We start from the raw sequence: 13,969 nt of genomic DNA, 5'->3' as shown, positions 1-13,969 counted from the left end.
CATTTCAGATGTAGAAAAAAATCTCATTCAGCAAAAAAAGAAAAATAATCTAAATGCATCTTAGAATAAATGAACTGAATGGTATACTTTTTATTTAAAATATGGCTCCACTCTCTGTAAAATAAAAAACGCAAATGACTTTGCACAGGGCTGCAAAACAGAGATGCAAACCTCCGGGGGAATGTAAAGGAGAGGGTCAGGGGCACAGCTCCCGCGAAGTGATTTCTGCAAAGCTGTGGGGTGAGGACAGCGACTAGAGGCTTGGCGCTGTGAGGTGGACACTGGCTGGTTTCACCAGAGATTTGCAAATTTCTTCTTGATTCCTTTGTGATAGAGCTATTAGCTCACTATTTCAGCTGTTCAATGCACACATTGAACTCCTGCTCATATTCCTGCTTCCTAGGACTCCCATCCCTTCGAGCAGAGAGCATTGTACCTTTAGAGGCTCAGGAAGAAGCGCTGAAAGCTTCTCTGCATATTCATGCATGGGTGGATGGAAGAAGACAGCGCTTGTGTGCCACAGACGGCCGAGCTGCTTTTGTGCCACTGCGGTGACCTTCCTGGATAGACAGGAGAGCAGAGTTACCCACACTGCAGGCAGGCATGTCCCCCCCAACACACACACTGGTCATGGGGCAGGCATGTCCCTCCCAACATACACACTGGTCATTGGACTCAGAGTTTCAAGAGGCCGATTTCATCCACACATGACAATGAACTCTAGCCGCCAGAGGTGTCTGGTGATGGGATGTGTTGCCTCAAAGGTAATGAAGGAGAATAAATGAGTATCTCATAAGGATTTTAGAAGAGAAATTTCTAGTTTAGGAGGGAGTTTGGACTTCAAAGCTCTTCTACCTAAGCTTTCTTATTAATTATGTTTTAAGTAGTTTGGATACCAGAGACAACTAGATGTTAAGCCTGGGTGTCTTATTTTATTTTTCTAAAGAACTATAGACCCATTGAGCATATGTATACAAGATCAATATTGTTTCCTTCAAAGGAAGTTCCACTGTCTGGGCTTTAGTAGAACATTTAGTTGAACGTTTTGTAATGATGAACCCACATTCTGTGAAGGAAGGCTCATGTTGAGAGGTGATAGGAACTAACATAGACAGATGTGTAGGTCCTGACTTGGAAGGCCCGGGCTGGAAAAGCCAGATCCAGATGTTGGATCTTGATCTAAAGAACAGCAGTGACTGAAGTTTGTTACACATCATTCTGTTTATTATTAATAACTGTCACATCATAAATATATCAGTTCAGTGGTTAAACAATTTTGAGAAATGCCAGCTCAAACAGATTTCTTGGCCGCAGGACTTTTCAGTACCTTGAATAGTCAGTCTCATGTGCACCGTTTCGCCCTAGGAACGAGATATACTTTAAAGTGTTTCCCAGGCTTATTTCTTCATAGGACCTTTTACCAACAAACCCTTTCTGTGATCAGTGTTGCATGGAACTCCCTTTAGAAAATTGTGGAGTGTCAATAAACTCTTTTGTTTGTTTGTTCTATTATATTTATTTATTTACTTTTAATTTTAATTTAAAAAAATTATTGTTGTTCTATTTCAGTTGTCCCAATTTCTTTCCTTTGCCCTCCTCTTCCCAGTCCACCTCTCGCTCCCATAGTTAGTCCCCACACTGTTGTTCACGTCCATGGGTCATTCATACATGTTCTTTAACTAGTTTCTTCCCCTTCTTTCCACCATTATCCCCTTCCCTACACCCCTCCGGTTGCTGTAAGACTGTTTCATGTTTCTATGGCTCTGATTCTAGTGTGCTCGTTAGTTTGTTTTTGTTCATTAGAGTATAGGTGAGATCGTATTGTATTTGTCTTTCATTGACTGGCTTATTTCACTTAGTGTAATATGTATGCTCCAGTTCCATCCATGCTCTGTCACAAAAGGTCGGAGTTTCTTCTTTTTTTCTGCTGCATAGTATTCCATTTTGTAAATGTACCACAGTTTTTTGATCCATTCATCAACTGATAGGCACTTAGACTGTTTCGAGCAGTTGGCTATTGTTGATAGCGCTGCTATGAACATAGAGGTGCATAGGTTCTTTTGAATTGGTATTTCAGGATTCTTAGGGAATAATCCCAGAAGTGGAATTGCTAGAACAAAATGCAGTTCCATTTTTAGTTTTTTTCAGAAAATTCCATACTGTTTTCCATAGTGGCTGCACCAGTCTGCATTCCCACCAACAATGAACTAAGGTTCCCTTTTCTCCACATCCTTTCCAGCACTTTTTGTTCGTTGATTTGTTAATGATGGCTGGTGTGAGGTGGTATCTCATTGTGTAAACTCTTAAATAGAAGAGACACTTGGCAAAAGCATTGTTTAGCAAAATAAATCTGAGAGCTGCATGAGGGTAGAATGGAGGGGGAAGACTGGTACTGGTGAGGCCTGCTAGGAGGTCATGGTGGCCTTCTAGGTGTGGGAGGAGGAGCACTCCTAGGAGACTCAGCAGGACTTAGTGAGGGGCTAGTAGGAGAGGCATTCGGTGGAGGAAAAACAAGATCTCAGTGATTATAGGGAATGAAAGGCAGGGAAGGGTCAAAGATGACATCAGCATTCTTGCTGGTAACATAGGGAAAAACCCAGGATCCACTGAGAAATGCAGCCAGTTGTCCAGCTACCCAGCTCCCAGCAGAGAACTTCTTTATAATAGTTGGTTCACATGAATAGAAATGAGCATATAAATGGAAACAGTGTTGTGGAGCCCATGGTGGATTTAATCTTGATAGTGTTGAATTTCAGCCAGCGGTGGAAATCATGGGGCAGGGGATATATGAGGCATCTAACTTCTCCCCTGGGTTTACTAGTGTTATTATCATAGCTTGGTCAGGGTCCAAGACTGCAGAAATAGAGTTGGGTATAGTTGCTGAAAATGTAGCAATTAAATGACCAGAGGTGGAGACATAGGGTGGGACCCATTCTAAGGGAGAAGTAATAAGGCACAAAAGGAACACAAAGGGAGGAGCAGAGTGCTAAGGAAAGAGCCTGGGCCACTCAGAGTGAGGGGGTCACAAGGAGATTAGAAGGTGCACAAAGGTCATGAAGGCCAATCCAACGAGAACAGTTAATCAACAGGAACAATCATTATTGGGAGGGTTCAATGAGAGTTAAAATTTTTCTGTAGTTTCCTTTTTTTCTACTTATTTCATGTGTGTTTATCCTATGTTTTATTTTATTTTTAAAATATCTCTTATTCATTGATTGATTGATTGATTTTAGAAAGAGAGAAAGAAAGAGAGGGAAACACTGATTTGCTGTTTTTCCACTTATTTATGCATTCATTGGTTGACTCTTGTATGTGCCCTGACCAGCGATTGAACCCCTCAACCCTGGAGTATTGGGATGATGCTCTAACACACTGAGCTACCCGGCCAGGGATGTCCTGTTTCAAATCTCACTTGGAATTTATTTTTCATGCTCATCAGGACCTCACATAGGACTGATGATTCCTGAGTATGAAAATGGAAAGGAGGTGATAGGAGGAGAAGGCGAGGCCTGGACCCTGGGGTTAAAGCTCACTCCTCACTGCTGGACAGCTGCTCACAGAGAAGACCCGTTGCCCCTACTTTGACAGAAGGGCCCAGACCCATTCCATTTACTTACACTTGCTGCTTTATTTTTGTCCCATTTAATGTGAATTTTATTGGCCAGATTATTAGACGCAAGAGAAAACAGACACTAAAGCGAGATGGCTGTGCTGAACCCAGAAGGACCACGAAAGGACCTGTGGGATTGGGGGTCACCAAGCTAGCAGAGAACTCAAGGTTAACGGACCCATACATTCTTAATGTGAATTCCCAGCCATGTCACAGCTTTCTCTTGCTGTCCTTCTTTGGTCAGAATAGCTGATGAAGATCCCTAGGCTGGAAGTTATTTCTTCTCTCCCCTCATCCTCTGCCCCACACACCAGCCCCTGGGTTCCGTGAGGACTGCCTGCCTGTCTCTCCTTTCCGCCTTTCCCTTGGTGCCTTTCCTCTCTTTGGAAGCTGTTACCAGTGAGGAGATACCCACACGCATGCAGCCAATAGTCCAAGTACATGGCATAGTCCACACTGCGTGGGCAATGAGAATGACTACAACTTGCACTGTTAAGAAAAAGAGTTCCGTGTCAAGATGTTTTTGTTACCCAGGAAATAGCAGGGGGCATGTCCACCATAAACTGGGATATGTCTGAGGAGAGAGTTTATAATCAGGGTCCCGAATCACTAACACGGCCTTTTCCCCATACCTTCTTCTGGAGTGAAAACCCCAGAATTTTAAGGATACTCACGGATGGCAGTGACCAACACTGACAGTGACAATCCCAGAAAAGAAATCCAGGTATCTATTCCCCTCATGATCAAAGAGCCACTCCCTGTGCCCCTGGTGGAGCAGCAAAGGCTCCGAAAAGAAGGCCGTCAGCACAGGAGAAAGATGTTTCTTGTGGATCTCCAGGATGCGGTTATAGGCAAGGGACTGTGGACAGACAACAGTGCCATATCAGAAGTCTTCCCTTTCCTTATCTCCACATTTCTCACAACAGCAGGTCACCGTAGCAACGCCTGGCTCTCTACTGACCAAGGGTAAGGCTACCACCCTGTGCTCACCAGCAGGTGAATCTGCCCAATGTTTTCCATGCAGGGCAACAAGCCCTTCCCCTCAAGTAGGGGACACCATTAATGTGGCCATTCGATCCCTTTCTAGACCAAACATGAAGGAGGGAATGGAAAATTTCTACCACTTCATGGAAAGCCTTGGCTTTGAGTTGATTTGGGCTGTGAAAAACAGACTTTGAAAGTAAATGTCTAAAGTAATAAGTCAGGTTTGACTTAAAAAAAAAATTTTGCTGCATTTTTTTTAGAATGAAAAAAATGAAGTACTGGTGATGCTGATGTCCATGATTATCAAACCTGTCTCCTCTGCTTCTCGTCTATGTGGGTCCTTCCTATTAGTTCTACAAGTTCTAACATATGAATATTAGGTAGAATAAAATTTTGGAGAGAGAGAAATATTTATTAGCCTGAGAGCAAAACTATAACTTGATATTTTTTGGTGGCGGACTCAGGGGAACAGTCAAAATCAAAACATTTTTTAAAGTTAATGTAGACCATCTTATTTTGTGATGTATGTATTTATGTATGTGTATACATATCTACATCCCTGTCCCTGTGATGGATTGTCACAGATAGTCTCTCTCTCTCACTCTCTCTCTGCCTCTGTTGTGCACACACACACACCAATTCATACAATGCCACTGGAGGGTTCGGATAGTCCCAATGACTTAGAGGGCAGACTCTCTGGGACGGGATGGCTCAGTGACAGGGAGGGCCATCTGTGAGTTCTTCTTGAGGAAACAGTGAACTTAGTCTTTTCTAGAAGAATGACCTCTTTTAGGTTTTCCTAAAGCTCTAACGCTTACCTGGTATCTTTCAGGTGTGAAGTCACAGGGAGGCATTCTGGGCTTTGTGTGAAGACTGAGCTTGGTTACAGACCTCCAGAAAGCACCTACTAAAAGTGAAGTGAGTTACGATCCTCAACTAACCATCATCCAGGCCAGTTTGTATAAACCACCTGTAGTTACCTAAATCCTTAGGATATTTTGCTTCTTTTTTTAATTGCATTTTTTCCCATTATCATTTATCCCCCTCATACCCTTCTTCCCACACTGCTGTCTGTGTCCTTGAGTCCTTTTTCCTTTTTGTTATGTCCCTTCACCCCCTAACTACTAGCTGTCATCCTGCTCTCTATTTATGAGCTTGTAAGGATATTTTATTTCTCAGCTTAAAAAAAATCAGTCTTTAGTTTGGATTTAAAAACTGAGGTATCTTAATACTAAATTTTTTGGAGAAAAAAGATAGTTCTTCTCCAATGCAGCCAGGAAAGGTGTGGAAAGTTGTGGTTTTTCCTATTGGGGTCTTCATGAGCTTGGAAAACTCCTCCCCACATGACAATTACATTTCCCTTTTCAGTTGAGCAAACTTTTGCCAGTGCTGTGTGTTGCTGGAATATGTCCTCTTTGTCAATAGAGGCATTTTCTAAGAGTTAGGTGGCCCAGTGCCTGAATCCCAGTAACTGTCCCAGATCCTGGTACAGGATTGGCTGACAATAGACAAGGAATGAATGGCTCTTGAGTTTTCCTATAGGGAATAAAGAGAGAGGGATGCTGGGAAAGGTATTCTATTCATAGATACTACATGCAAATAGATCAGAAAGACAAAACCTTCCTCCAAAACACAATGACACAAAGACCATGACCACACAAGACTAGGAAAACACAAAGATAAGCTGAGCCAGAGGGGTCACTAAATATTTGGCGCTAGAAAGGACCTTAGATTTTTTTTTTTTTTTTTTTTTTTTTTTGTTAAAAATGCTCATTTTGCGGATGACTAACCCAGTCTACAGTGGTGAATTAATTTAAGATCACCAAGGTAGTTATTGGAAGCACAAGATGAAACTCCAGCTTGCTGAGTTTCAGGCCAGTGCTTTTTTGCTCACTCACTGCCCACCCTTCCAGCATGGGTGTTGATGGCATCATGGAGCCAGGGAAGATCAGAACTGGGACAGATGTCTCAAGACTTTATAAATATTCTTGGAAAAGAATGCTGCTCATTTGAAAGATTCAATGTCAGTATCGGGATAACATTACAGGTGGAGAAAGCTGAGGCCATCGGGTCTCCTGTTCAGCTTGAAGGTTTGAATCCATGGAGGAAATGCTGGTGTTTTGTATGGCTATGAAGTCAGTCTTGAGAAACACAATGAATAATTGCATTTTTAAAGGAAGAGGAAATGTAACAGCACTGAGTATGTTTTCTTTCAAAGAGCTCTCATTCACTTTTCTGTTCCAAAGAATCACGGGTGTCATTAATTTGCTCTTACTTTAAAAGCAAGTGGTTTTTGGCTATTTATGCAGAAGAATACTGCCCCCTCCCCAAAATGATAGCTTAAGTTTTCTGAGAATTTCCCCATTTGAAAAGCTTTCCATTGTGTCTCTGTACATTTGTTGCTCTTTTGAGATGAAAAAAAATTCTGGGTGTTTCTAAGAATTCAAATTGCCTTCACCTCTTCACTCCTTCAGTCTCTTCTTCCTATCTGTGAAATTGGAGTTACCCATAGAGAAGGCTGTATGCTGTTTTGACTTCAAGGTTGTAGGAATTATGAAAGTAGGCTGAAGGAAGAGAATTGGAAAAAAAGATTTGATAAAGGAAAGTCTGAATTTTCAACAGTCAAAGCAGATTCGTGCATTTACCCCTTCATTTATTCATTCATCCATCCATTCATTTATTCATTCATTCATTCACCCAACTGATAGGAACATGATGGTGTGATGAGGGCTCCAAATGAAATACATAAAACCTGTTTGAAGGAAGGAATGAAAAAAGGAAGGGAGGAAGGAAGAGAGGGATGGAGGAAGGTAGGAAGGGAGGGAGGAACAGAGGGAGGGGGGGAGGAAGAAAGACATATAGCAAGCAAGTAGGAAAAATTAGTCAAGTGAAATAAGTCTAGATAACATCTCAAAAGTTCATTACCTTTTTATATCTCCTCTCTTACTAAACAACCTAAACTCAAAAATAAGAGTAATAGCCCGACTTCCAGCCAAGATGGAGGCCTAGACAGATATGCTGCATCTCCCTCCACAACTAAGAAGGAATACAGCGAACTCAAAACTAGAGACAACCAGAAGTTCCAGAAAATCAAGCTGCATAGAAGTCCAACAAACAAAGATATAAAGAAGAAATACTCATCCAGACAGGTAGGAGGGGCGGAGTCAGAGCGGAGAGGACATGCTGTGGTGGTGGCAGCAGTGGCGGCAGTAGCAGGTCAGCAGAAAGTGTAGTCAAACATTTAAAAAAGTCGAGAGGTACACCTGGGGAGCACTCCCAGCACCAGACCAGACCCCACAGCTCATGGGCTCAACACTGGGGAAAATCAAGCCTCATTGTTTCTGACTGTGCAAACCAGTGGGGGTTGGGGTGGAGGCAGAAACTGCTGGCCTCTCAGCAGAGTCTGCTTGTTTAAAGGGCCCCCACGAACCTAGAACGTTCGCAGACAAATCCACTCTGGGGATTACGGCCAGGACAGTAGCTAGAGAGGCTCCAGGCCCATACGGAAGTGGGAGAACTGCCTGGAAAAGGGGTGAGTGCTGAGCAAGCAGCATTTTTTTCTTTCAGGCCCCTCTCCCTCCCATAGCCCCACAACGTGGTGAAATGGGTTGCCCTGTACTGACGAATATCTAAGGCTCTGCCTTTTACAATGTAACTGGTGTGACAGCTCTACCTAAGAAACAGAGGCATACAAACTCGGGAGCCTGTCAAGATGAGGAGACAGAGAAGTATGGCCTAAAAGAGAGAACAGATCAAGGTTCCAGTGGGAGAACTAAGCAACAAGGAGATAGCCAACCTAACAGATGAAGAGTTCAAAACACTGGTGATAAAGATGCTCACAGACTTGACAGATATGTTTAAATATGCAGACACATAAGGGAAGAAATGAAGGTTATGTTAAATGAAACAAAGAAAAATCCACACAAAACCAATAGTGAAGAGAAGAAAACCGGGGTTCAAATCAATCATTTGGAACATAAGGAAGAAAAAAACAGTCAACCAGTACAAAATGAGGAAACAAAAATTGAAAGAAATGAGGAGAGGCTTAGGAACCTCTGGGACAACTTTAAACATGCCAACATCCAAATCATAAGGGTACCAGAAGGAGAAGTGAAAGAGCAAGAAATCGAAAGCATTATGTGAAAAAATAATGAAGGGAAACTTCCCAAATTTGGTGAAGGAAGTAGACATACAAGTCCAGGGAGGACAGAGAGTCCCAAACAAGCTAGACCTAAAAAGGACCACACCAAGACACATCATAATTAAAATGCCAAAGGTGAAATATAAAGAGAGAATCTTAAAAGCAGCAAGAGAAAAGCAGAGAGTTACCTACAAGGGGGTGCCTATAAGACTGTCAGCTGATTTCTCAAAAGAAACTTTGCAGGCAGGAAGGGACTGGCAAGTATTCAATGTGATGAAAAGCAAGGACCTACAACCAAGATTACTCTATCCAGCAAAGCTATCATTTAGAATGGAAGGACAGATAAAGTGATTCCCAGACAAGGTAAAGCTAAAAGAGTTCATCATCAGTAAGCCATTATTGTATGAAATGTCAAAGGGACTTATTTAAGAAAAAGAAGATTAACACTATGAACATTAAAATGACAGCAAACTCACAACTATCAACAACTGAATGTAAAAAAATAAAAACAAAAACAAACTAAGCAAACAACCAGAATAGGAACAGAATCATAGGTGTGGGGATCATTTGCAGGGTTATCAGCTGGAAGGGAGAAGGGGGAAAAATGGGGAAATGGTGCAGGGACTAAGAAGCATAATTGGTTGGTACAAAATAGACAGAGGAAAGTTAAGGATAATATAGGAAAGGGTGAAGCCAAAGAACTTACATGCATGACCCATGGACATGAACTAAGTGGGGTACTGGGAAAAATGGAGCAGAGGGAAAAGAAATTGGGATTACTGTAACAACATAATCAATAAAATATACTTGAAAAAATAATAGTAATAATAATAATGGATGGACAAAAAGACCCCAGATGATTTGGTTTTCATTATTTGCTAGAAAAAATTAAAATCTAAATATATAAATTAGTCTCTGTAGTATTTATTCAAAATAGCCTGAGGATGACATAGGAGTTGAGGGTTAATAAAACTTCTGTTGGATTCGTGGAACTTCTTTGTGTGCATGCATGTACATGCCTGTTTGTGTGTGCAGGTGCACACATGGCTGTGTACAGGTACACCTGTTTCATGCGTGCATGCATGCACCTGCCCGTTAGTGTGCACATGCACGCACACCTGTTTGTGTGCGCACACATGTACATGCCTGTTAGTGTGCACATGTACACACATCTGTGGGCATATGCATGCACCGGGGCTGTGTGTGTGGGGGGGAGGAATAGACCCAAGAGAGGTGGGAAAGGGATAACTGAAATCTGAGTTAATAAAACTGAATCTCAGGTTTCTTTCTGTATAGGCATTTTTGTTTCTTTTTATCATTTTAACTGGTCTGATGTTGCCCTTTTAGGCCTCATGCTAAACATAAATGACAGCTAATAATTTTCATCCAAGTTACCAATTTCTAGTTCAATTCACCAGGACAACTCAAAAGTGACGTTCAATTTGGTGAATAATAAATGCCAAGTGGGTAATTAGATTTAATTTTTCAACTGCCTAATTCTCACAGAGCTCCAGAGCTGGTAAGTCAGTAAGTCACCTTAACTTTTTCTTCTTTTCCCCCAAATCACAGTATTAAAAAGTGCAAACCTGTTGGGCCGGATAAATGAGAGAGATCAATTTTTATGGGCATTTGAAAATTCTAGGGTGTCATTGCCTTTGTAATGATAAAGATATTCTAACATTTTTTCTAACCAGCGTTCAACACAAAGGGGGTATTTAAAAAGAGGCTATAACATATTTGAAAATACACACAGTTGATAGAATATTAAGCTGATTTATCAAAATGCTAATTATGCCTTACTTCTGCTAGCATAGTAGTAACTTAAAAAAAAATCTTGTCCCTTTTGGTATTTCATTTGATACGTAGGATAGCTGATGAGTTAGGAAACCTTTACCACTCACTTCAGAGCCAAGGCTGGGACAGGTGTAATGGGAGGAGTTCGCCGCTTTGAGCGCTGCCCCCACCCCCTCCCCTGGTCCCGGCCCTGTAGGGCTGAGAGCTCCAGATGCCACCTCATGGAGACCTGTTGAGACTAAGGTGAGGCCTGCATAAGGCAGGGGCAGTGGGTGCTGGGGAGAATTTCCTCCTCACCTGCTGCCCGCCGAGCGGGAGCTGCCAGCTCCCAGAGCAGAGAGGAACCCCCCTTTCTTCACATACTGCCCCACAGTCTGCAGGTTATCGAGGACACTTGTCCTTGCTGGGCGGTACCCCTGAATCCCCCACCACAACAGGGAGCACCCTAGTCTCTCTGTGGGGAACCGCCCCTGCCGAGCTGTGCGCTCCGAGTGATAGGTAATACAGGATGGGGAAGGTCGGTGTACAGTTGTGAGTACGAGAAACAGAGTTTATTCTTGCACTATTATTTGTTAATGATTGCGTTATTTTCCATACGAACAACTGTGAGCCTGCTTCTGCCTCACCCTGTGTATCAGATGCCTGACTCCCACCAGGGACGCCAAGGGACGGCTGTGAGGCCTCGGACGGGTGACAGAGGTGACCGCTCCTTAGGACCTGAAGTTCTGAGCAAAGGACAGGATGGGAGGAGTAGCTGGAGGCCCTCGTGGGACACATTATCTGCCTGTGGGAGATACCCCCGCGGGGCGTCTTCACGCCTAGTGCTGCCCCTTCCTCACCCTCCTGCTGATTTTTCCCCCTCCCAGCCTCCCTCTCTGCCTCTCTCCCTTATCCTTCCAATTACTGCCTTGTAGCTTAAGTAAACCAGGGCCAGCTGTCACTGTTCACAAGCAAGCGCTGTGCCTGATCCCGAGGCTGGCAGGTGGCCCTTCCTTTCGGCACTTCGGGGAGCAGGCCTCTCTGAGGCCACCCCTCCCGGCCCGCAGCTGCAGCAGCGACTGCCTGGAGCAGTGCAGGCCTGGGACCTCCCTGGAGGGCTAGTGCTCACATTTTTGTTAGATGGGGCTTTGCAGGAGTCCTGGTAAGTTTCTCATGGAAATAGGCATCATTCCCCCCCCCCCACCCCGTTCACCCTCCTTGTGGGAGAGAAGGCAGATCATAACGCAACGGTGCATTGGAGCACATACCTTACCTTCCTAGAAATGTTATCCGCTTAACCATTATTAGCTAATTAGTAAAAAAGAAGGCATCACTGAGCTATTTTCTTCACTCCCTTATACTTTGTGTCCATATAAAGCCCCAAATGACTGTGCGTATTAAACATAGGCAAGGCCTGATAGTTTATGCACACATGGATCATACAGTAGGTGTCATACAGGACCGGGATGTGTTTATTTTTGCACATCTGACAACACTTAACACCTGGTGATTCCTCCACTTAACATAGCCCCTGACCCCCCTCCCCCATTTTATTTTCCTATCCCCTCACCCTGATTTGGTTTTCTTAATGGCAGCTATCTCTACCAGATTATTTTTTAACACATTTACGTGTTTATCTGTTTACCCTCAGTCTCCTCCCTGGGATACACAGGGCTTTGCTTTGCTCGCCATGGCTCTGTCTACGGTATAGGCACATAATAGGTGCTCAGGTACTTCTGATTGGATGTGTCTTTTGCACACAGCCAGTTCTTAAGAAGAGTGTGTTCAATGAGTGTATCTGGCTGAACTAACCAAGCAGGCACATATCTAGCTATGGTAGGTGAGAAAGTAGAAATCAAACTCTAAGAGGTTTTAAAAGGCCAGATAAAGTGTATGTGACATTCATGCCTGTGTGGCAGGGGTCTGCAAGGTTACTGCACCTCTGTAGTGGAGCTACATCAAGAAGTCCCTGGTGAGCTGATCAAGACCTCCTGGCACCGAGCCTCAACTGCCGTTTCTAAGACACCCGCTGCCGCCATCGGCTCAGCTCTACAACTGTCAGGGGGGAGGGGAGTGAAGGGGAAGGGGGCCACAAGGAGGAGGACATTTCCTCTTGCTTTGTCAACACTGGTACTTTCAACACAGTGTCCTCCTTATCAGGTATAAAACTCTGGGTATAATTCTAGCTCCTTCTTAGAAAATGTTGGGGGTTAAATGATGTTCTGGTGGAAGACCTATGACTGAGGGGAAAGAGAAATTCAAACAGGACTGGGGGAGGGTGGATAAGAAAAGGGTCTGGTGGAATCACTCTAATTTTGGACTCAGACAGACCTGGCTTTGAATCCCAAGCTGTCACTTCTATGTTTGTGCCTTTGACCAGATTTCTTAGTCATTCTTTTTTTTTTTTTTAATTTATTTGTTTGTTTATTTACTTATTTATTTTTAGAGAGAGGGGAAAGGAGAAAGAGAGGGAGAGAAGCATCACTGTGTGGTTGCCTCTCACTCGCGCCCCCAACTGGGGACCTGACATGCAACCTAGTCATGTGCCCTGACTGGGAATCGAACCAGCGACACTTGGCTCGCAGGCTGACGCTCAATCCAAGGTTTTAGTCATTCTTTATTCTTCTGTCTCCTCATCTGTGCAATGGGATAATGGTACTCACTTACAAGTCTGGTGGAAGATGAAGTCATCATTTAAAGCATCAGACACATTAAGTTGTAACGAATTGCAGTTTTCAGGGGAATAAAAAGCAAAGAAGGGAGGAAGAAAGGGTAGAGAAAAAGGAGAGAAGAGGAGAACATGAAGGTAAATTGATCATACTGTGGAATGAGAAAGAGTTTCCTTCCTATGCCTGATTCGAAGTGGTGAGGCCCGGGGTCCCACCGTGGCACATAAACGTGCTGATAGCTGCTTATGCTCATGCTTGTGTGAGGGAAATTGCTGAGGACATGGCGGGGTTCTAGCGGAACAAGATGCACATGAAAATCACAAGCACATAGGACATAAAACATGGAACCACCGATGGCTGGCCACCCCAGGTGCTCTCCCATTTTCTGTTCCTGATGGAAAGAGAAGAGAGCTGAGGGGAAGAAGAAGACCAGGGTCGAGTCCCAGTTTCCTGGTGTCCCCGGATTAATGACTACACTCCTCTGAGTCTCAGCCTCCATGTCAGTGACTGAGGGGACGGTCCCACCTCCTGGGGCCCCGTGGAAATTTCTGAGGTTGCCATACATCGGCTAAAGTAGTCATCCTTGAGCATCTATATATTCCAGTTAATACTTGATTTTGAGTTGTTTTCCTTTTATTTCTTCTTTATATTATAGCTAAGGTAATATGTTGTTTGTATTTTGAAAGTTATGTAGTCAGTTCTTATTACCCATGAATTTCATTTCAGGACAAAAGGGGCATTGGAAAATCCTGGACATGAGAGGGGGTCATTGGATCTGGGGGGGAGAGACCC

The 13,969-nt window shown here is 43.5% G+C and overlaps 1 protein-coding gene across 1 annotated transcript in view; it reads right to left on the bottom strand.

Moving 5' to 3' along the window:
* Positions 1-13,969, bottom strand: part of AGXT2 (alanine--glyoxylate aminotransferase 2) — a 37,100-nt gene that overhangs the window by 22,866 nt on the left and 265 nt on the right. Inside the window, exons 2-4 of the mRNA XM_090276178.1 lie at positions 5,413-5,501; positions 4,285-4,469; positions 437-560 (exon numbers count right to left, since the gene is read on the bottom strand). Coding sequence (XP_090132304.1) covers positions 437-560; positions 4,285-4,469; positions 5,413-5,501 — 398 coding nt within the window. The remainder of the gene's footprint in view (positions 1-436; positions 561-4,284; positions 4,470-5,412; positions 5,502-13,969) is intronic.

Source organism: Furipterus horrens, unplaced genomic scaffold (assembly GCF_987537825.1).
Source record: "Furipterus horrens unplaced genomic scaffold, mFurHor1.1.pri manual_scaffold_5, whole genome shotgun sequence".
NCBI classification, from domain to species: domain Eukaryota; kingdom Metazoa; phylum Chordata; class Mammalia; order Chiroptera; family Furipteridae; genus Furipterus; species Furipterus horrens.
The sequence above is the reverse complement of the archived record's forward strand: the minus strand, read 5'-3'. Positions and strand labels throughout refer to the sequence as shown.